Raw genomic sequence first — 22,698 nt, forward strand, 5'->3', positions numbered from 1 at the left:
ATGATACAATAAAGAATACACTGAAGAGGAAAATATCAAATGATTTTCTTTCGATTAGTTGGCATGTAACATAGAAAATTAGGATAACTTTATTAAAAAATAAAAATGTAATAAAGTATAAGATGCTTGACTATATTTAATTTTCATAAAGAATTTTAATATAAATTATATTTGAATGTTATTTAATTTTTCAAACATTGGAGCAGTATATTTATTTTTAACAAAGCTTTATTTTTCATATATGGTTAGAAATAATATTTTCTATAAATACAATATTTTTTTTCAACAGCTCCTTATTCAAAATTTAAAGGAAATATCGAATAAATGGGTTATCATAAATGGTGGTGATAGTGTAACAGTGACAAAGACAGAGAAGACAAGACGATTATGGTGGAGAAATTAAAAATGAATGAGTGATTGTGAAATTATAAACAAATTTAGATAATTTAGTAAATTTTTTATGGAGGTAAGAATAAATTAACTTTTATTCACTAATTAACATTCACAAAAAATTATTTCTTATGCTTGGAAAAAATTTCTATCAAATATGAAAGAAAAAAAATCTCACTCTCATGTCACTTTCCACAATATGTAAAAACATTTATTGCATGAAATTGCACCTTAAATGGAGAGAGGAAACAATATAAAAATACTAGAAAAGAAGAAAGTAGGAGCTGAATCATATCGATCAAATGTAATTAAGGATCCTAAAAATTCATGCATATGCTTTACTTACTACTACAAATGCCTTCATGAACACTTTTTGACTATTATGGTCGATTCATACACTAAATCAGTTCACTTAATTTTGATAGCTGACCTTACAAAAATTGGTCTAAAACTAGTTTAAAATAGAACAGTGTAAAATTAGACAAAACTGGCTCGAACCATTTTTGCTGAATACTTTTTTACTGTAATAAAAAGGAATCTTGTATTATAATGATTAATATAGAATTTAAAATTCAATATTATATTGATCGATAGTATATTTATTTAATTTTTAACTGTAGCCACTATGCTTAAACTTAAATATTAGTTTATGTTTAATTTTGAATAATATATATCAGGAGTTATGATATTTATAAGTAAAGTTTCATTGTTAATATATATTATGAAATTATGAATAATATACAAATTTATTTTCAATATATACCTTTACTAATTCAAATATAACTAGTACAATTTCAATTTATTTTACTATTGTTACCATGAAAATAGTTAAAGTTAGACTACAGTAATTTTGAACTTAGATTGACGATTTTAAAAGTTTGATCTAAACTAAAAACTTATTTATATGACTTGTTATATATATATATATATATATATATATATATAATTTATAAATATGCCAACAAACCTATAGACCTAAGCATCTATATAAGCCTAAACAAGATTATAAAAATATTATTAATAATTATATATTTTATATTATTGTTAAGTGTAAATTATAATATGTATATTATTTATATATAATATAATATTATATTATTACCAAAAATTAATAACTAACATTTTCGGATAAAAAACTTATTACACCAGTAACTTTTTTAAAATTTGATACTTAACCTGTTTTTAATTTAAATTAATAGGGTTTTTAGAAAAGGTAAAGTTATCCTCTTTAATAAATAGACAAGGCCAAATTGACCAAACCTTACAAGAGTAAGACACAGTTTCCGAGAGGTGACTTAATCTCTAAGGAAGCTTTGAAACATAACTCGCCTATACTTCATACTCACAAGTTACAAAAGGTAAAATAAAATAATACATCCCACTGAGAGATCGAGGGTAAACTAAAAGAAAATAAATTGAGAACTTATGGCATCGAAATTAAATTTAAGAAGAAAATGTGACGGAGGATTGTATTTAGACAATTTAGACCTATGTTAGTAATTGCACAGGGTTTGAACCCCAAATTTCAAAGAATAATTTTCTTCAAAGCATGCAAGTTCAAAATAGCAGTTAATGGAATCTCCCTTTGCATGGCCCACCGTTGGCACTTGCCTCTCACCCAAACCCCATACTCCTTTAAACCCCCTTCTATAAATAACTCCCCTCTTCTTCTCTCCCTTCTCCTCTCTCTCTCTCTCTCTCTCTCTCACCTTTGTTATACGTCTTCTCCTTTTCAGTTCTCAGAGGTCACGACCACCACTACACACCGCACCATAATCTTGGTAAGCCTTCTTACTCTACCTATGTTATTCTTTTGTTTTTGTGTGTAACTGTTCATTTGTTCTCGGATCACCATGTTTATTGTTTTGCTTGGATTATTACAATAGAGTAATGTCATTATTCTATGTCCACCTGTCCAAATTGCATTATTAAGCGAATATGCTCATTTCACTTCCTTGCATGTCATTCATATGTTCTATCCTCAGCACCTTCGATTCCATTCCATTTTTTTTCTCTTTTTTTAAACAAATCATAATAATAATTGTCGGCGAGATTATATATCCTTCTTCACCCTCCCTCCGTTTTTTTTTGTTCTTCAATCTTCATCTTCATCGGTGTAATGGTTGATTTTGATTCCCTTTGAATCACGGCTCCCATCACATTATTATTTTCTTTTTTTTTTTCTTCCTCTTCCTTTTCCCCCCTTACATTTAATAATAGTCATGGTTTTTTGGTTTCATGGGAAAAAGCAGAAGGAAAAAAGGGATTTGTGCACGAGAAACGAAAAAAGCGGTTGGAAATCAGTTTTTGGTTTTTCCTTTTTCTATTTCCCCATACAAATTACAACGCCCAAGAATGTCATTGCCACGCGCTCCTGGGCTTTGTTTTACCGTACACGTGGCACTGAATTGGGCCCGCGGCCCGTGGATCTGGACTCAAATTGAGTTTGGTGGTAGTAGAACAAGGAAGGGTCCAGCAAGAGAGATTGGGTGAAAGGACATGTGCCTAGATAACGGTTAAAGTCAGTCAGTAGTCATAGATTTGAATAGGACTACGATCAATAGAAAATGTTCTATTTCTGTCCTCTGTTTGACACTTCTTTAATTTCCTCACACACACCCCCCTCTCTTCATGCACTTTTCTTTGTCGTGTCAACTTATCATAGTCTCCTCTGCTTTTCGCTCTCTTCTTTTTCTGATTTCTTTTATAAATATAAACACCGATGATATGTTATGTTATCTTGTTATGTAGTATATACTAAATTAATTTTTTTTTCTTCTAAATATATTACTATATAGTATATAGTTGTAGTTAGTTTCTTCTAATATTTTCCATTAAGAAATGTAAAATAAGTAGAATTGCCGATTGCCTGCAACAAGCATCTTCAGAGTCTTTAACTCTCAACTACCTCTGGACAAGTATATTTATTATAGGAAAGAGAAAGACTTGTCTGTTTTATCTATATACTATAATATGTGTGAGTCTTTTCTGTGTGCTGCTGCAGCTGTCGGTTTTTTTTTTTTTTTTGACTTAGATAAGAGATTAAGAATATTTTTTAATTAATTGGTTTAGAGATTAATTTTACTCGTAATATAGACTTAAGGAAATTTTGTCTAAAATAATAATCAAATACAAATTTTTTTATTAAATAAATTATTTTCACTCTCATATGAACGCATGTTAAAATGAACATGTTATAATACAAGATTTGACTTTTTTAAGAGCTAGATGTTGTTGTCCATAGGTCCGGACGAGTGCATTGAGGCTATTAAATAGCCACTAGATTTTCGATGCTTGAATCGGATTTTGCCTTTTAATTTAAGAAATAGATCGACCACACAGAAATTAATGTGCTATTTTTGTAGTGCAAAAACAAGTATTTGCTCTTTTAATTAACTAAAGTAGTAGTGGTCAATTTTGCTTTTGAGCTCATTTTTATGTTTCCTTAAAAATATTAATTGAAGCTTTTGCAAAACACTTGAATGAATCGATGTCAAAGTTTTCCTGTCCTTAATAGTAGTATAACCATGATTTCTATTGCGACAAAGACAAAACATTGACTGGGAGAGTAAGCTATCTATGGATGCTGCATGGAATTTTCTAGTTACTCACTAGTTACATTTGATACTAGTCCTTTGTTGCTAATTAAAAACTAAATTGTTAATTAATTAACTTGATCTTAAGAATCCACTAGCTAGCTGTCTCTGACTGAAACATGTATGGACCCTTCCATTTAATTTTTTCTTCACCGTGCCCTTTTATCTTTTGTTATGCGATAGGTGGGTATTTTCTGTTTAGACAGCTTTTCACGTCAATCGTAAGTTCCACCCTTTGATTATTAGAATTATATACTTCATGCATCGCTTTTACAAGAATTAACTAATACGTCCAACGTAGAAAGTACAAGTGTACAACTCTCATAATTATAATATATTTGACTAGTTGTCAATTATAATTAGGAGACTTATTAAACTAGTTATAACGTTGTTTATTAGAGAAGAAGTATTAATATTCAGCTTTAGGTACAAATAATTTTCCTTAGAATTGACCAGCTTGTCGTACTAGGATGTCCGGGTACACCTTACACTTCCCGCTATCTCAAGCTTTTAGCATCAACCGTTTTGTTAACCGACACGTGAAATCTCTTTGTCCTTCTATGATTAAATAAACTAAAAATCCAATAGTACATTACTTTTCTTGTTGGTTTGTATTTGTGTTCACACTCTCGGCCTCAAAAGTCAATAGTCCTTTTTCACTTGGCGTATCTTCAACTCCGTTTTTTTTTTCTTTCTCTAACCGATAAAAAGTATGTGTTTCTGGTTTCTGGTTCTTACACGTGTACCATTGATGCGTGTCACACTTGTCGATTCTTCCTTTCATTATAGTGTTTATGTTGATTATTTCTGATATTTCTTTTTCGTTTTTATAAAAGACTGTTCACGAACTTGTGGTTAATTTGGTCTGAGAGAAGAGGCTCACCAGTATGTTGATTATTTGTCACTTTTCTTTATAGGAAAAAACAGAGTTCAAACTGTTTTGCTAACCAGCATGTTTTGTTTATTCTAGGATCTAGGGGTACAAGTCATGTCTGAGATAATATAAAGAAATATAGATCATAAATAAAGATAGAGTCTGGGGGTGTGAAATGCCGTTAAACGACAGAGTAAATGGACGTTTAATTAACTCACACACACACACACACACACATTTAGTTAGTCTATATATACTTATCTGGTTTAGGTTTTAATTATATTTAATTATAAAGGCAAACTTGTCTTTATAAAATTCCCTGTCTTAGTTATTTTTCTGGAAAGTAAAAGTCAATTTCCAATTTATGTCTAATCTATTTGTCAATTCTGAGTAAAGCTAAAGATTTGTTTATTCAATGGCAGGTAAAACCTATATATTCTTTCAATGGAAATCATTTTACACTCCTATGATCTGCCTTGATCTAAAGGAGCGTTTTTCTTCAAGATTTTATTTCACCTTATTTAGTGCATGCACTTGAAGAACAGACATATTTGTTGTAGTTTAATTCGCCAGCTAGCATTTCCTTATGTATTCTTTTTTATATATATAATTTCCTACTTTAGTTAGTATCTTCCTAAGCAAGGATGGATTCACACCAGATTTTCGGTATATTGTTTGATTGGTCAATATTTAGTACCTATATTTTCTAGCATAGGATTAGTAATTTCCTTGAAATATACATTTGAACTAGCTAGCAGTCAAATAATATATACCTCTTCAAATGCATTATTTGTTTCCAACATATGATATTGTGCAAGTCATTTTCCTAGAGTTCACCTGAACCCAAAGGAATATGATTATTGTTGTTACTATTGATCTCATAATGAAACCCACTAGCAATAGATGACGTGTCTAACCACTGCTGTGTCATGTGAGACTGTCTGAAAGATTATTAATTGATATAACTTACATTATATGTCATAGTCAAGCTACATTAGAGCTTGATTGGATTAGTCAATGAAGGTGGAAAGAAACTGATTCAGTTAGAGGAGTGTTGGCGGTACTTGGGTAGTTGAGTGGAGCCAAAAGCTAACCAACACACATAGATCCGTTACCCGTTGATGTAGGCCTAAACTCTCCTAACACTTTTTTTTAGCTTGTGTCACATTCATCTGAGTCAGAATCGACTAATATCCTACCCTACTTTACCACATAAGTCTTTCAAAACTTTGCCTTTGTATGGGGACAAGTTGTCAAATCTTATATTTCAATAATGTATTGCCCTTTTGTTTTTTATATTGTTTTCATGTATCTCTGTCTAAACGACAGAAACAAAATTTTACTTGTGGAAAATGACCTCCATTTTGTGTAGCTAACTTTATTCCTTAATTACTTGGCCCACTGAAAACATTTGTTAGCTGATGTTTTCATTCTCCAGAATGATTGAAAATGGCCAGAAAACGTTTTTGCTTATTAAAATTGTTCTTGAACTTGATAAGTGAAAGTGACTTCCTAGACAAAACTATTTGAAGCACTTCAAGTGTAGTCTTTATTGAATTAAACTAGTACACATGATTTTGAGCGATTCTCCTCCATCTTTTTTTTTATGTCGCCAGCATAACCGACCATTTATTGTTGATCATACCTTTGTTTTAGTTTTAGCTTTTTCGTTATGATAGAGATATTAGCAAACAAATACAGTAACGCTCTTCCTTTCGAGGCAATTTAAAGATCGAGCATATTTAATGGAGCCTGTCTACCAGAGCAAGATTTGTCATGATTTTGGTGGACAACTATATTAGTGGATCGCATGAAGCATGGTGAACCATTTGACTAGAGCATGATATGATTACACCTTTGTTATGTTTTTTTCAGTAACATTGCAAACACTATTCATCTTAGTAGTTTGCTGACTCAAGTTTGGTTTTCATGTTAAATTTGAGTTTTGAAAATGAAAAGAATATATATATTAAAAGAATTTATCTCATTAAATAAGTGCACCTAACTTGACTAAATTTAGTAGAAATTTAAGGTGGTTTGGAATACTTATTAAGACTGAAAAAACTTATGTTTTTATAATGTCTAAGTTTCATTTTTCAAAAATAAATATCTTTTAATATTCTCTAAAATTAATAAAAAAATCATAATTATTTCTAAACATAGAACTATAAGTGTCAGCCATCAACTTGTAAAAAGCAGAAAATATTCTGCTTACATAATTGCACTATAAAAAATCAGTTAAATATAATTTTCCAAAATACAAAAATGAAATCGTTATTACTTTTTATTATTTTATTAGCAATCACATCTGTCACCAAAAAAGAAATGAAAATATGAAGGATAAAATTGAGAATGGGTTATTAAAAATGCAAAAGTAGTAGACATTTTTTTTGTTCTAACCAACATCCCTTCAATTCTAACCGTGGTACCCACACAGGGTTTTTGGGTCAATGGACCACAAATGGAACAATTTGACAAAACATTTTTGTTCTTAATTATTAGTTGGGCTTAGAGCCCATGACAAAATTAGGCCCTATTCATTAGCCTTTTTGATGCTCGCATAGTTTGTGATTGTTCAAGATGGAACAAAAGTGGGCCCGTAATAAAAATGATTGTTCAATAATTATTTGTTGATGCATTCATTAATGTGATATTATGTAGAAGCTTTTCAGTTATTTATTCCGTTTGTTTAATAATGGATAAAGTTTTTTTTATTGTGCTGATTCAGATCTTTACTAATTTTTGTTTTCAGGAAATTAGCGTCTGAAAGAGTTCAAAGGACTTCCGTAGATTTAAATTAAATATGAAATATTTATTTCTTCTCCTTGTCACTTTCAAGGTAAATCAAAACATGCTCTCATATCTTTTTTCTTGTTATTCTAGTTGACACTAACGTTACGTTTAAGCAGAAGTTTTTGAAAAAGTAATCTAACTAGCCATTTCTTCTTCATTTTTTTTTTTTTTTATAATTTGTGGACTGTGGTATATATTAGATTATGAAGAGGAAGTTCACACAGCTACGGGAGTCTATGGGGTTTCAAACATCGCATAGCACTAAACGGATACCACAGCCAATTTTCAAAGCAAAGGAGGACTTAATTGATGCACATGAAAACTCATTAATTCGAAGGACTACACTGAACTTGACTGATCATACCCAAACCAATTCCATGTTCACTCTCTCTGGCTATGATTCATGGGTGGTAAGTACCAACCCAGTAAAGCACGATATGGCCCATTTTTATTTGCTTTAATTTCTAAACAAAGTTTTTAAGATTTTCGGATTAAACTATTCTCAAGTGATAAAAAAATCCAACATGCCACATTGCCATTACATACACCAAATCCTCCCTAATTCCCTTTAAAAAACTAAAAAATAAAATTAAATAATTTTCTTTAAGCACTTTTTTCCTTGCTCCCTCAACCGGGCACTTCAATACCAATTTTCTCAGTAAGAGACGACTGCTTGAAGGAGACACATGATAAAATAAATTATAAGTTCTCATATAAGTGTGGCAATATAGCATTAGAAGTTGATGATGACGCGCGAGCGAGCCTAGTTTGAAGGTGCATAATTAGTGATGCTCATGTTGTGTTGTGTTGTGTTGTGTAAGTAGGTAAGGCACCCTTCTGCATTGAACTCGTTTGATAGGTTGATGAAAGCCGCCAGTGGGAAGAGGATCATCGTTTTTTTGGACTACGATGGTACCTTATCACCAATTGTTAATGACCCTGATCGTGCTTTCATGTCTGATGAGGTAATTAAATAGTACTTTTTCTAGTTAGTATTTTTTTATCGACAAATATTATTTTGGTAATTTTGTTAACCCACCCTAATGGTCGTATATAACTTCTAATTGAATGCATGTGGTGTGTAATATAAATGGCAGATGCGTGCAGCTGTATATGAAGTTGCTACTTATTTTCCAACAGCAATAATTAGTGGAAGAAGCAGAGATAAGGTACGTTGATTAATTATTCCATTCGGATCCGAGTTAGAGTTATAATTATAATTTTTTAAATTAATTTTTCCTCCTTATTTTATGGATTAGGTAAAAGGTTTCGTGAAGTTAAATAATTTATATTATGCTGGGAGCCATGGCATGGACATAATGGCACCATCAATGGCAGTTACATCTTCTGACGGCAAGCATTTTGACATTGCCCGTAACACAAATGTGAGTAACTCGGTGCTGACAATTATTTTGTTGAACCCTTTTAAGACTGCGTATTTTTTTAGGAAATAGTTATATAAACAATATCTAAACGAGACAAAAAAGAGAATTAAATATGAATGTTGAATAACTAAATTGAATTCTATGTCATGTTGCGTAAAATAAAGTTAAAAATATATCTTATAACCGTAAATTTGTGAGAATTTTCTTTTCGGGGTATAAATTTGTCGCTTGTCACTGTTTTTCATTTTCTTAAAGCAAATGTCACTCTCCAATCATTAATGTAAATATTTTTAGGGCACTGAAGTTCCCTTTCAACCTGCGAAGAAGTTTTTGCCGGCAATTGGAGAGGTCAGTAAAGTTACACAGGGCTTTTTTATGGTTTTGCGTATTAATCTTTCCATCTCTCATTCCTTGATTTAATTGGTTCTTATATACAGTATATAGTAACTAAGAATTTCGACCACTAGCTCTTAAAAGATTAAATAAAATATATTTCTCATCAATAATTTACGTAGGATCGATGATGTAGTTTATAGTTCAATCATTATTACTCATTTTTCTAATTAAAATAAAAAATTGGACGTGTTAATAAAGAAATATAAAACCAAGGACGGTTAAGCCATTAGAGATATAAGATTAGATAGAAATCATTCATCACTTAAAAAGATAAAGAATGATTGACATAAATGATAATATTTATACCTTTTAATCAAGTTGGGTATAGAATCAATCGTGTTAGGAAAAGAATATTTATTTTATGTATACTGGTAATTTTTTATAAAAATAGTTATTATTTTTTATAGGACTACTTCGTATCAATATTATGATCAACAAAAATTCATCGCTAAAAAGGTTAAGCGCTAAGAAAACCCAAAGAGGAATGATAATCATTATATATCCAGCAATCTAAATAAATAAATAAAAACTGTTATGTTTTTGAATTAGTAAATGATACAAGAGAATGCTTAATAAACTAAAATTATTCCCTTCCATGAAACACTTTTATGCATAATATACGTACTCTCTGTCCAGTATACAAAAAAATGAATGAATGGATTTATTGTAAAAAAAAAAAACTACTTAATTTGGCATAAATATCGTACAATTATTACTGGTAAATGTTATGCAAGTTAGAGTTAGAGGGGTCAAATTTAACAGTTCAATATGTTACTGAATGTTTTTGACTGTTTGTGCCGACAGATAATAAGAGTACTAAAGAATGAAGTAAAGGAAATAAAAGGAGCAATGGTAGAGGACAACGGATTCTGCCTCTCTGTACATTTCCGACAGGTCCAAGAAAAGGTAACCTTTAATTTCTAATTTCTTGACATTTCTCTTTTCCTCATTGATTTACAATATTTAATTTAGTAGGCAATATTTATTCTCCTATTTTTTTTTTCAATGTATCTCTAGATTTAAAGGTAATGAATGATGTTTAAATCCAGGATTATGATGTTTTGGAAGCGAAAGTGAAGTCTGTGCTTGAAAATAATCCAGAATTTTGCCTAACAGAGGGTAAAAAGGTATCCCAAATCATATGCATTTTTAACTCTACCTGTTTATGATAGAGTCAATTCTCTTGGTTTTCTCTTCCGTGCTGAACAAAAGCACTGAATACTGTGTTTATTTGTAGGTTATGGAAATAAGGCCATCTATAAAGTGGAACAAAGGAAATGCTGTAGAATATTTTCTTGACACATTAGGATTAAGCAGTTGCAATGATATCCTTCCAGTGTATATTGGCGATGATAGAACTGATGAAGACGCTTTTAAGGTATAGGTTTACTCTAGTTCTCTCTCTTTTCTGCAACATTCTTAACCTTTTACATAATATAATTAGATGCATTACAACAGAATAGCTAGGAAACTCTTTTTTTTCTCCATGCTAGGACTACAAAAGTCAAGGAAATGGTTTGTGTCACGTTGAAGTCATTAACTCATATAATCTGAGTTTAAAAGCATACTTAAGCAAAAATAAGCTGTCTTGTGGAATGATATCATAACTTCTGTTTCCATTTTTTTTTCTTTTCTATCTTCCTAATTTACCGATTTTGTCAAATTTCTGCAGGTCATACAGAGTAGAGAGCAAGGTTATCCAATTATAGTGTCTTCAATTCCAAGAGAAACTAACGCTTTATACTCTTTGCGTGACCCATCTGAAGTACTAATCTTTTTGTCACGGTTGGCAAAATGGAGGAAAACCTCTTACTAAAGCATGCCTTTAAATTTTGGTTAAGGCATGTGGATCATCACCAGAGGGAGAATTTTGCAGTGCATATTATAGTTACTTCCCATGATGGATTTGGAGAAGTGGGATGGATGCTAATTTCTTTTTTAGTAGCTGGTTTGTAAAATAACCACGATGTATATGTATATTTCCAGATTGTAAAAAGGGTTCCAAGAAAGAATAACTTCTCATCTTTTGACATCAAGACCTTCATGATAACATTTCAAACGCAGTAAAAGCAGAAGTTTAAATAAAGTCGTTCATAACATCTGACAAGGAATAAATTGTCCATTCATTAATTTTCATACTCAAAAAGACGCCTCAGACAATGGGGATGGTAAATTGAAGATAACACATACTTTCTTTTCAGCTACATGAATCCCTCTTCATGCCATCTTTGAATGACATACATGTAGGGAGGACATATGAGTATTCTCATTATTATCACACTCTCTTCCTCTGTATAAATGGTTCACTTTTTCAAGCTTAATACTAGTAGGGGTGGCACAAACAAGAAAAAGGAAAATATTTCTAGCCAAGCAAGAAATCAGCATCTCCGTTTAATAACCAGTTGTCCCTCTTTTTGAACCCTGTTGAATGCAAAAAAATCATCACAAATGATCACACAAAATTCTGATAAAAAGTCATCTACATATATTGCTGATAATAAGTAGTAAATCTGTCACAATCACGTTCTAATGAACCTAACCAATAATTGCTGGCCACAATCTATACACACATGGTATATTATTTTGTTCTGTGTTCCCTTTATTTTTTCATGTAATGTAAATCATCACAGAGCTTGTTAGACATTATAGGTTCAAAAAAACAAACTCAAGGCCACTGCCTAAGAAACCAGGCTAAAGAATTGATTTGATTGAGCTGATCAAGCACAAATCAGATAAGCTACTTGGGATTAGTTTGTTTTATAAGCTTGAATTTAGTATCCAACCGTTTTCTATGTAGTACTGGCTATAGAAGGAAACAAACTGACATCAGTGAAATTCCATAAAATAGATTTTCTGCTGGCTCTCAAATTAATTTCATCTTATCTACCATTTATCGAAGGAGGTGTTAAAGATATAGGCATTAGGGGGTAGAGGCAGAAAAGGAAATAAAATAAAATACAATAAAAAACATTACCAAAGGATTTTTTGACAACGAGGGCTGCTGTGTGAAAGAACTTTCAGAATCTCTTCCACTTCGAAAATTTGGCGCCTTACTAGTACCACTATGTGAGCTTTCACCTCGAAGTGATGATTCTTTTGAACCTAAGAAATGGTCCAAGAGAATCCAACACGAGCTACTTATTATAATCGTGACCTATATTTCTTTATCATATGGATACTTGATAAAAGTTGATGGAAAAAAGGGTAATAACAACAATCTCACTAGTACTAAGAATTGGTGGTGGATAAATGTTATGTGGTACATTGGCCGCAAAGAAAGAACCACATAGTTGGATTCCCAAATTTGTACTGGCCAAGGCTAGGAAAGTTTCTCTCTGAATCCAAAAACAAATTTTGTTCCCTTTCACCATTGTCATCCTTCCTTTCATATCTGCGATATTCGATATAACAATTTTGGTGACGACGATTTCTCCTCCACTGAAAAATTAACCATGGAAAGCATGTTATGCTCTATAAAATGTTTTGATACCTAATCTCACAAACAACATTTTCCCCTAGTGAGACACAACGAACCAAAAACGCATGTGACTACACCTTCTCAATAAATAATAGCACATTCACAACTGAAAGTGTGGTTTAGATCTTAACCTGCTGATAAGAACTTGAAGGCTTTGGAAAGAAAGTCCCAGTCCCGTCACTAAACCTTGGAAGCCAAAAACCAGCACTTTCATTAGTATTCCCATGCAAGCGAGAAGCACGTTGAGATGGCATAACTCGAACTGGGGAATGAGCATGCTCCACAATGTTGATGGCACCTTTAGGTTTCCCATGCCATGGAAGTTGTTCCCTTAAATGCATTGGCAGTGATTTTGGATTCTTACAAAACCTTCCATACTGAAGATTCGCATAATGTGTTTCAAAGTCACCATTCAATATATCATAATTGGTGTCTGCGAAAGTAGTTTCAGTAGGAAGATTGTAGAATGGGGACATGGTAGGAACTTGAAATGATGGTCCAGAGGAACCACCTTCAACTGGTGGAAATTTTTTGTCATCAACACCTCTCTGACTTGAACCAGGAGGAGCAACATGAACAGGAGTGTAATCAGGAACTGATGAATTAGGCACATTCATTGGCAGTTCCCTACCTACTTGAAGAGCTTGAACTCTTGAAGTGATTGATTCAGTACTTGTGTTCTCACTCAAGTCAGCGCCTATAGTTGATTGGCCAATCCAGTTTCCATGAAGCACCCCAAATGAGTTTTCATGCATGTATCCTGAAGCTAAAACATGTGGTGGTAGAAAAGATACATCACTTGAATTCACGTTCACTGGTGCTTGCTGATATTCATTAGAATTAGGAAAACCAAACTCCTCTTGATGCATCAGCATTGCCTCATCAACAGGAAAGTCATAATGATAACCACTTGAAGTAGTATTTTCTGGGTCAAATGCATATTAACTTCTCCAATCATCTGAAATCTGCCCATAAGATTGCTGAATTTCGGACGAAAATCTGGTGTTGTGGTGATGACGGGTTGGAGCTTCACTATGCAAATGAGAAAATTCTGAAGTAGAATAAAACCCAGGAAAGTGATGCATGTCATGAGCTTCATTTGATGAATATGTAGGACTTTGGCCTCTATTAGCAAGTGCATTATTGTTCATGGTTTTAGCAGCAAATACATCAGAAGAAGTTCCAAACATTGTGTTTTGTGTTTATAACAATTTTTATAATAACTGCATATCAAAACTGTTTTTGAATATATATTTTATCTTTAAAATTCAAAGACACTTGTAACATGTACCTCAATTATTATATATTTTTAATATCAACTGAATAAATTAATATTTATCTTTATCAATTCATTATTTTTAATATCTTTAGTTCTACCTTTCAAAAAAATATATATTTAGTTCAGAATAACATATTTATGAAGTAAGATCAAATTATAATAAAAGTTATAAATTTCAACCATTGTATATTATTTTTTCACTTCTAGTGAAAAAAATTAAAATTTTTCTTCTATAATAAAGTCTTTAAGATAATCAAATGATCATTCATAAAACACAAATATTCAACCAAACATATAGTATAAATAATGAAATTAGAGATAAAAAATTTGACATTAAAATATGAATTTAAAAGAACAATTTTCTTCTATCAAATTCTTTACATAATTTTTTCTTGCAAATTGTAATACAAATTATCTATGAACCATGGAAAAAAGACAATCGTATTCATAACATACTAAATAAAATATAACTTCTAGCATAAAGAAAAGTAGAAATACAAATATGGAGAAGAAAGAATACAAGAATTCTTAGAGAATAAAAGTTATGTATGTTCTTTTGAAGAGAGATGGTTTATTTATAGATAAAAAGATAACTAACAAATTACGAGAGATAAATAAAAATAAAGATAAATCATAAAAGATAAAAAGAAATATGGGTAACCACAAATAATTTATTCATAACACTAACTTGAATTTTAAAAAAATATCAATAATAAAAATAATAATATATCACAATATAAATTTATCATAAATCTTAAATATAATTTATAAATACAATTGTATATTAGTTATATATTTTAATTATAATAGAATTTATATATTTAAAAATTTTTTTACTATAAATTTTATTTGTATAAAACAAACATTTAGCCCATACAATACACGAGCTAAAATACTAGTTTTAATTTATAATATAAGTGTAGTGTTGTGTATTCTAATATATTTTAAAATTCTAACATATTTTGAAAAACCTAGGAAACAAATGTTTCTAGAATTAATCGAATTAAAATAACTATCAATTTTTTTTTAAAAAAAAAGTGTTTTAGAACAATAAATAAGTCACTCCTATTTTTTTTTATAAATTATTCAAATTGAAAATGATGTAAATTTATTCTATAAAAATAGAATTTAATTTAAATATACTATATGAACTTTCATATTAGTATTCAATTACAAATTGTTATATATTATAAATTTATTAACTTTATAATATTTACATTAAAAATCATACTTAACATTATTTTTTAATTGATTAATAATATGGACTTAATTACATTTTTATCTTACTTCCTGGAATTTTTTTTTCAGATTTTGTTCCCGCTTAAAAAAATCATCACAATTAAGTTCAAATATATTTTTACTCCTTATAATTTAATATTCTTTTGTTTTTAATCCTTATAAATTATGTTTTTTTTTTCTTATAACACTTTACATAATATGTTTTTTCATTATACAAAATGTTATTGAAGTATTTTAAAGATTAAAAACAAAACAAATATAATTTATAAGAATTAAAAACAAAAAAATATAATTTTGCAAAAACGAAAAGCAAACAATCGCAAAATTATAAAATATATTTAAACATCACAATTAATGGAAAGAGCGTCATAAAATTGGTTCATCCTAATAGAAATGATTCAGCCTTCAGAATCATCTTCACCTCTCTCACTTTCGCATTTCCTGGCCAACTCCCTCAGTGGCTCACCCTACATAACTCTCAAGAAACAAGAATGGTGAACTCAAAGCAAAGTAGGACGATGAGATGGCTCTGTCTGAGACATCAAATGCCTTAGTGCAGAAGTTGAAAGGTCAACAGTGTGTGTTATGATCCTCAAAACCATAGTTCAGAAGTTTGGCATTAAAAGCACGTTTGTCATCCTCAACTTCGGTCCAGGTACCGAAAACTTGACAAAAGAAGCAAGCCCTAATCTCCTGCGATCAAAATTTGAATGACAGAAATTAACCTGCACATATCCAGCCAACATAACCAGTAACTTGATCGGACGATATCGAACTGGATTTTTCATGATAGGTTTGTTTCGGTCATATTCTAACCGTTGGCCTTTTCCGCATAAAATAGTACTCTTTTGTTACAATAGAAGCAGGAGTCATATTGCCCACCCCTATGTTATCGGGATATTTATTTATTTTATAAGAGTCAACAAATTAACCCATATGGCTTCACAACCCGAAGCTACGATGCTGGTAATAACATGATATTACTTCGTCATCCATACAAAATCGATTATACTGGATTACATCATATTCTCAAACACAAATACACCAAAACAGAATATTTTGTTTCATAGTTAAGACACTCAAAAGTTGTTGACCAATAGCTTACAGACCCGTTCAATATTCAACATCTGAAAAATGACAGAAGGGAAAGATGAGAAGGGGAACCCTAATTTAAATGACAGTCCTCAATTCTGCATAAGCCAGCGCTAACCAATGTAGAGATCTATTTGAGACAAAGGAGATGCATGCTATTGAGTACGATCAGATCGATATGAGGGCAATGTTGTTGTAGGTTGTGCTGTGTTGTAACTTGGAAATTGCATTCCAGGGGCCATTTGTTGTGGCATAGTTCCAGATGGCATGTAAACATTATTGTGCATCTGCATTGGCATAGACTGAACCGTTGTTGCTGGTGGAGCTGTCCCCCATCCAGCCTGAGACCCATTGTATGGTTGTTGTGGAGGGCCCATCATGGGAACAGATTGTTGCCCTAAAATTGAGGGTTGGACGTTCACAGCAGGGGTATTAGGAATGGTATAGTCTCTGCTCCTATCATTATTGACCTGTAATTGCACAAATAATCCATGGAATTAAATTTAAACTGAAGTCATGATGGAAGTATATCATTTGAGAATGACCAACTAAAAAAGGGTTCCTACTTGCAGTATGTATGAAAAACGAATTTAGTATTCAATACCACTAGATCCCAACTAGCGTAACACCCATACAAAATAATGAAAAAGGAAAATCCAACACGGCAGCACGGTAAATATAAAATTACAAGACAGGAGGATCCTTATATTGCATTTCAGTAATTAAGGCAGTCAACAGCTTCCAAGAGAAAGGTGTGATGGAGAAAAATGAAAGCAAGATAAAATTTGTCAAGCTTCAATAGAAGGGATTTTCAGTGCATGATAAGGATAAACCAACATCATTTCAGGAAAGAAAACCAAGGCTCAAAACAAAAATCTCAAGTTGAGTACAGTTAACCATGTACATTCATGAATTAAGATTGGCTTTATTTGCTTGAATAACGACTGACCACCGTTGTATCATATTGGATACAAGACATCTTCAAATCAGAGTTTTTCAATCATTTATTCAAATGAACATCAATCCCGACTCTACAGATTAGTGTTGGTTGTTTACCTTTATACTTAGATCAGTATGTCGTGAATATGAAATGTGAAGCTTGCAAAAACCTCCATCATATATGCAATGTCCTTCCAAGGCCTCCTTGGCCACAACAGCTGTCTGAGTATCTGTGAAGTTTAAATCATAGCATGTCACTCAAGCTTATACTGACAGTATAAAATAAAACAAGGTAAACTATCAATAAGGGTCAAAATTCTCCACAATTAAATTGCATATAAAGCACATTATCATTGTTAAGCCTATCAAAGATAAGTATGCACACTGCTGAGGACATTTCCAGCAAGCAACAGATTCATAATCCTAGGGGCAAAGAAAATTGAAAAATGAGTCTTTTGGCTTTCAGGTCACACAACCTGACATGGCAGATTCCAGAATTCTGCGAGTATGATTGCCGATTTCACTCCAATCCCACTTAAAATATCTTAATCACAATTTTGACAACACAAAAAATAACAAGAGGTAAAGTTTTTCAAAGAACCTAACCTGGAAATTGAATCAGAGCCTGCAAACCACCATTCTTATCGAACATTGCAATTTTTTGGACAGGACCAAAAGCAGAGAAAACCTATAACAAAATGAATAAATGGTATGATATTATTAACTAAACTGTACTGTCAATCAATAAATTTTTTTTAAAAAAAAAGAGACAGATGGCGGGCCATGATTCAAAGTACCATGTGTAAGACATCCAGTGTTACGGCATATTGCATGTTTTCAATAGATGCAAGGAGAACATTACTCTCAGCCTCCAGTCTTTTCCCATCCAAGCCAACCATAGCCTGCACAAATTATAAAATAATATTTAGAAGAAAAAACAAATCCTTAATAAGCAAGTCAGCCTTCATGGCAACCCCTCAGCAGAAGATGCACACCTAATTAAAGCACACAACATAAAACATTCAATTTAAAACAACCAATTCGGAAGGCTTTAATTGCACATAAGAACAGGTCACAAGCGAAGAGATATCATATTGTTACTCCATTAAAACATAGCAATGTTGACTGTCAAATCATTACCTGTCCACTTCCCTCCACAGCTGATGGAGCAACAGGAAGGTAAGGATTAGTATAGTCTCTGCAGAAAGAAAAATAATCAATTAAAAATTGAAAATTTACTATTATCAAAGAAAAAAAGGCTTAAGGCTGATATGAAGGATGAGATATAGAACCAGTCTCCATGACAGAGAATAAAAACGAACAGGAAAAGGAAAGAATATCGGTAAATAAATTAAAAGGTGCTGCCAAAACTTGGGGTCCTCTAAGCCAGCAATACCAAGGAAATTAGCAATACCTGCTCCTGTGGCTTTGAAACTTTACACTTAAATCTGAATGTCCAGAATAAGTGATCCTAAGGGTACATGGTCCCATATGCTCAGGCAGCAGATACCTGATACCAGGGCAGGAATAAAGATCAATAATCAGAAATAACAAAATTTGGGAAATGGTAAGAGCTAATTAATGTTCTAATAACTATTAATTCACAGTTCAACTCAAACTTGGCACTTTTTTATTTTCAATATCAGTCCAGTTGGCACAATGGCATTATGTAGCCAACCACATTTCACACATCCAATTATTCCATAAAATTACAAACAAGTGCAAAAACAAAGTCTACAAACTCCATAATAAGTTAAATACAAAAAGAACTGCCATTGCTGAACAGTCTCAGAACATATGCAACATCTACTGCCAGATGACCCACAGCAGTTGAACTAAATACCTAATCAAACAAATAACACAATTTTACCTAGGTATGCTTCTTCCATCCAAAGCATCCTTCGCAGAGGTGGCAGTCTCTGCATCTGAGAATTGCACCAGTGCCTAGACAGTGACAGTTGAACAATGAATTATCTTGCGTTCATAGGATATAAAAAAGGGACAACAGACAAGGGCGGCCTATCATTAAACCTGAAATCCTGCTGTCTTCTCGAAAGTAGTAATCTTATGCACAAATCCAAAGGCTGAAAAAACCTACATAAGTGAATAGTAAACAATCAGGATGATATTGCTAAGGTGAATCTTAATAATGGACCACAAACAAGAATTTCAGCATATAGGTCAGGAACTTCGTCACTCGCTCAAACTAAAAACTTGCAAGATTAACATACAAAACCATTACAGAACTTAAATAACAATAAGCAAGTTTAAGGCTCTAAACAAATCAATATCTCTCTTGAAAAGCAATTAGAATAATGCTTTTGTTACTTGGTGTCAGAAGAACTAAGACATTGCAAGTGAAAAACAAGACAAATGATACTAGATCTAGCACTAATTGCAAAAAATGGGGGAAATAGTTTATCCAAGGGGTTCAATTCAGATCACAGTTGTCTTATAAATATATAACTGTAATAATACTTACAAGAACCTGAAGTTAATGGTCCATTCAATTTGATAATAGAATAATTGACTCAAAATAAAGGATTTGGGAAGTAAATTGCCTCCTCAACCATAAATTATGTGAAAACTTGGCATTCAGTTGCCAAGCTTAAAAGGAATCTTTTGGTGTACTTTCAGATAAGACTTAGAAAATCTAAAGCACAACCTACAATAGTTGCAAAATAGAAAATAACTGAACAGCACAGAATCCGGTGGCTAAATCTAAATGCCTATGCAGATGACGAGTCAATAAAGCACAGATGCACAGAAGAAAAAAATGGAAATATCCTAAACTACAAGAATGGTAGGAGTTGAGGGGGAATAAGGAAGAAAGAGGTAGTGTTAAGGAAAGGAGAAAGGAGAAAGGAGACAAACACACAAGCGCTATTTCTCCCAAAGCACTAAGCTGCCATTGAAGATATTGTCTTGACATGGGCCTGCTGATTCATTCACATACATGTCAACAATTTTTCCATAGCCTGACAAAGAAAAACCTAATCACAAAACTAAATGACCAGCATCCTCTTGATTACAGTGTTAGTACATAACTAATACACGCAACTGCTTACCAAGTGCAAGACATCAATGCTGACAAGACGTGCATCTGCACCCTCAATCGTTACCAACAATACATTCCCAGGAACATCTGCAGCAGTTTTGTTATTCACTATTTCTTGCCTATTTGAATATTGTAGGTATACAGTTTTCCCTCGTACTTGAGCAGGCTCTGATGATGAGGCATAGTATGATATCATTGCAATGGCTTGATTCAAATCTGCCTAGATATTGTGGTTACAGCATATGATTTTTAACCAACAATCAGTAAACTTTATATGAAAAGAAAGGCAAGATAGATAAGGGAAAAAATAGAAAACAAAATAAACTCACAAATTCAATAAAAGCTTGATTTCTATTTGCCCCAACATTGCATTTTGTGTTAACAACTTTGCCAAACGGCTTCCCAAGCTCAATCAGTTCCTCCTCTGTGCACTCCCACGGCAAGTTCCTCAAATGAAGCACCTTTGACGGCGGCTGAGTGTAACGGAACTGTGGCTGACTAGATACCGATGCCATTTCAAACAATGACTCAAAATCTGTCGAAAAGAACCAGAAAATTTGCAGCCCCTTGGACTACAACACCCATTTCACAATTAGGTATCCCGTCATAAATCCATAAGCATACTGCATAACTATGTTTCTCAAAAGAAAACATCCAACAGAGGGCATCCATTTACTTATAATTATAGTTATAATATAACCAGCATGCTTCATAAAGATCCAACAACCAAAAACCTTATCCCACAATGGCCATAACATTGGCCTTATGCAACTTAAACATTTATAGATGCCATTATGCAATGAAAAAAAAAGGGGGGGAAACCCGATAATCTATAACAACGTTTTGGGGCTAACGGCAAAGTTCAGGTGAAATTGCAATTCAAGGCATACAAATTGACCTAATCCCAATTAATCGATATCGATAGCGAACGGATTTAATCTGTTACAGTCAATTGCGTTGCTAGTTGTTATACGGAGATGGCGTGGTGATAGTTATCGGGATCCACGGCGACAAAGCAGAAGAAATCCAAAAAAAGGGTTATATCAAAACAAAGCAAATTACCTGAGAGAATTGAGAGGACGAGAAGGGCTCTGGTTTTTTTTTTTTTTTACGAGTTAACGGGATTGGGGTTCTCGAAAAAAGGGAAACGATAAAGAAGGAGCTTCTCCGTTATCAACAGGAGCACCGCGGGCAAAGACAAGGCCTTTACACGCTGGATCGTAACCACATATTTATATAGGTGAGATTTTTCATTTTTATTAAAAAAAAATATTTGTAATATGTTAAATATTTGCATCAATTTATTTATTTTTTAAAATTTTTATTCACAAAGTGTGATTTAAATATATAAAAATGTTTTTAACATAAAATTTATTTGTGTAAATGTTGTGATGTAGGCTCCAGGAACACAATATTGGTTAGCAACACGATAATCGATAGAAAAAGTAATTCTTGATGAGATTCGAATTGTTTTAGAGGTGTCACTTACAGAAATTTCAACGCTAAAGTTAAAAAAATATTTTAGAAGTAGTGAAAATGAATGAAGTTATCAATATCTAAGGAAAGTCTAAATATATATAGTCATGTTTGATAGGAAAGATTGTTAGACGATATGTGTGACACTTAAGTGTAAATGTCTTATTTAACTCGAAATAGCCTAGTGAATGACAACATCAATTTAGGTTAACCAATTTTTATGTTCTCAAACACAATTTATTCTTTTGTCTCGAATGTAACACGAATTATCTGAAATTACTCTCAAAGCTTAAAGATAAGAAATGGAAAAGAATAAAGAAAGACGTGAAGAATCGATCCATCTAAGTATGTATAATCGATTAATTGTGAGCAATTATACTACAATTAATTGATAGATATTCGAGATAATGAGATTTAATTAACAACTTACATGATCAACCGTGACTTCTATACTTCTAATTGTATTGATTGTTTATTTTTAATCATTCTCTTTAATTTGTCTGTTTTCTCTAAATTAAGTTTTTACACAAACAAATGGGAATTTAATTTAGGAAAACAATATTGGCAATTCATGGTGAACAATTGTTAGTGCAAGTTAAAGGAATAATTAGCAATTGAAGGTAATTTAGGGTTCAAATGCAACAGAAATTGTGGGAAACAAGGTGCAATTGAAATCATCACTTTAGATTTGATTGTTTGTTTA

The 22,698-nt window shown here is 32.0% G+C and overlaps 2 protein-coding genes across 8 annotated transcripts; one reads left to right on the top strand and one right to left on the bottom strand.

Annotated features, from left to right (window-relative positions):
- The first annotated feature begins 1,829 nt into the window (after positions 1-1,829).
- LOC100819120 (probable trehalose-phosphate phosphatase C) lies at positions 1,830-11,470 on the top strand. 2 transcript variants are annotated; one of them, XM_014774962.3, is made up of 12 exons: positions 1,830-2,171; positions 5,283-6,680; positions 7,613-7,699; positions 7,854-8,063; positions 8,478-8,618; positions 8,751-8,822; positions 8,913-9,038; positions 9,333-9,386; positions 10,239-10,340; positions 10,484-10,561; positions 10,672-10,812; positions 11,107-11,470. In XM_014774962.3, the coding sequence occupies exons 3-12, from the start codon at positions 7,664-7,666 to the stop codon at positions 11,248-11,250; spliced, it is 1,104 nt and encodes a 367-aa protein (XP_014630448.1). In that variant the 5' UTR covers positions 1,830-2,171; positions 5,283-6,680; positions 7,613-7,663; the 3' UTR covers positions 11,251-11,470. The 2 variants fall into 2 exon arrangements, with proteins under 2 accessions (XP_014630448.1, XP_003523382.1); XM_003523334.5 differs by lacking the exon at positions 5,283-6,680 and having other exon boundaries at positions 1,945-2,171.
- A 4,921-nt stretch (positions 11,471-16,391) lies between these two features.
- Positions 16,392-21,738, bottom strand: LOC100819659 (polypyrimidine tract-binding protein homolog 2). 6 transcript variants are annotated; one of them, XM_003523335.5, is made up of 11 exons: positions 21,582-21,738; positions 20,849-21,091; positions 20,530-20,739; positions 19,493-19,555; positions 19,332-19,405; positions 18,876-18,971; positions 18,602-18,659; positions 18,259-18,363; positions 18,068-18,149; positions 17,579-17,691; positions 16,392-16,992 (listed from the first exon to the last, which is right to left on the bottom strand). In XM_003523335.5, exons 2-11 carry the CDS (start codon positions 21,032-21,034, stop codon positions 16,678-16,680), a joined length of 1,302 nt encoding a protein of 433 aa, XP_003523383.1. In that variant the 5' UTR covers positions 21,035-21,091; positions 21,582-21,738; the 3' UTR covers positions 16,392-16,677. The 6 variants fall into 6 exon arrangements, with proteins under 6 accessions (XP_003523383.1, XP_040870991.1, XP_006578929.1 ...); XM_041015057.1 differs by adding an exon at positions 20,340-20,397 and having other exon boundaries at positions 20,530-21,091; positions 21,582-21,724; XM_006578866.4 differs by lacking the exon at positions 21,582-21,738 and having other exon boundaries at positions 20,530-20,735; positions 20,849-20,989.
- Between the last annotated feature and the right edge of the window lie 960 nt (positions 21,739-22,698).

Source organism: Glycine max, chromosome 4 (genome assembly GCF_000004515.6).
Source record: "Glycine max cultivar Williams 82 chromosome 4, Glycine_max_v4.0, whole genome shotgun sequence".
NCBI classification, from domain to species: domain Eukaryota; kingdom Viridiplantae; phylum Streptophyta; class Magnoliopsida; order Fabales; family Fabaceae; genus Glycine; species Glycine max.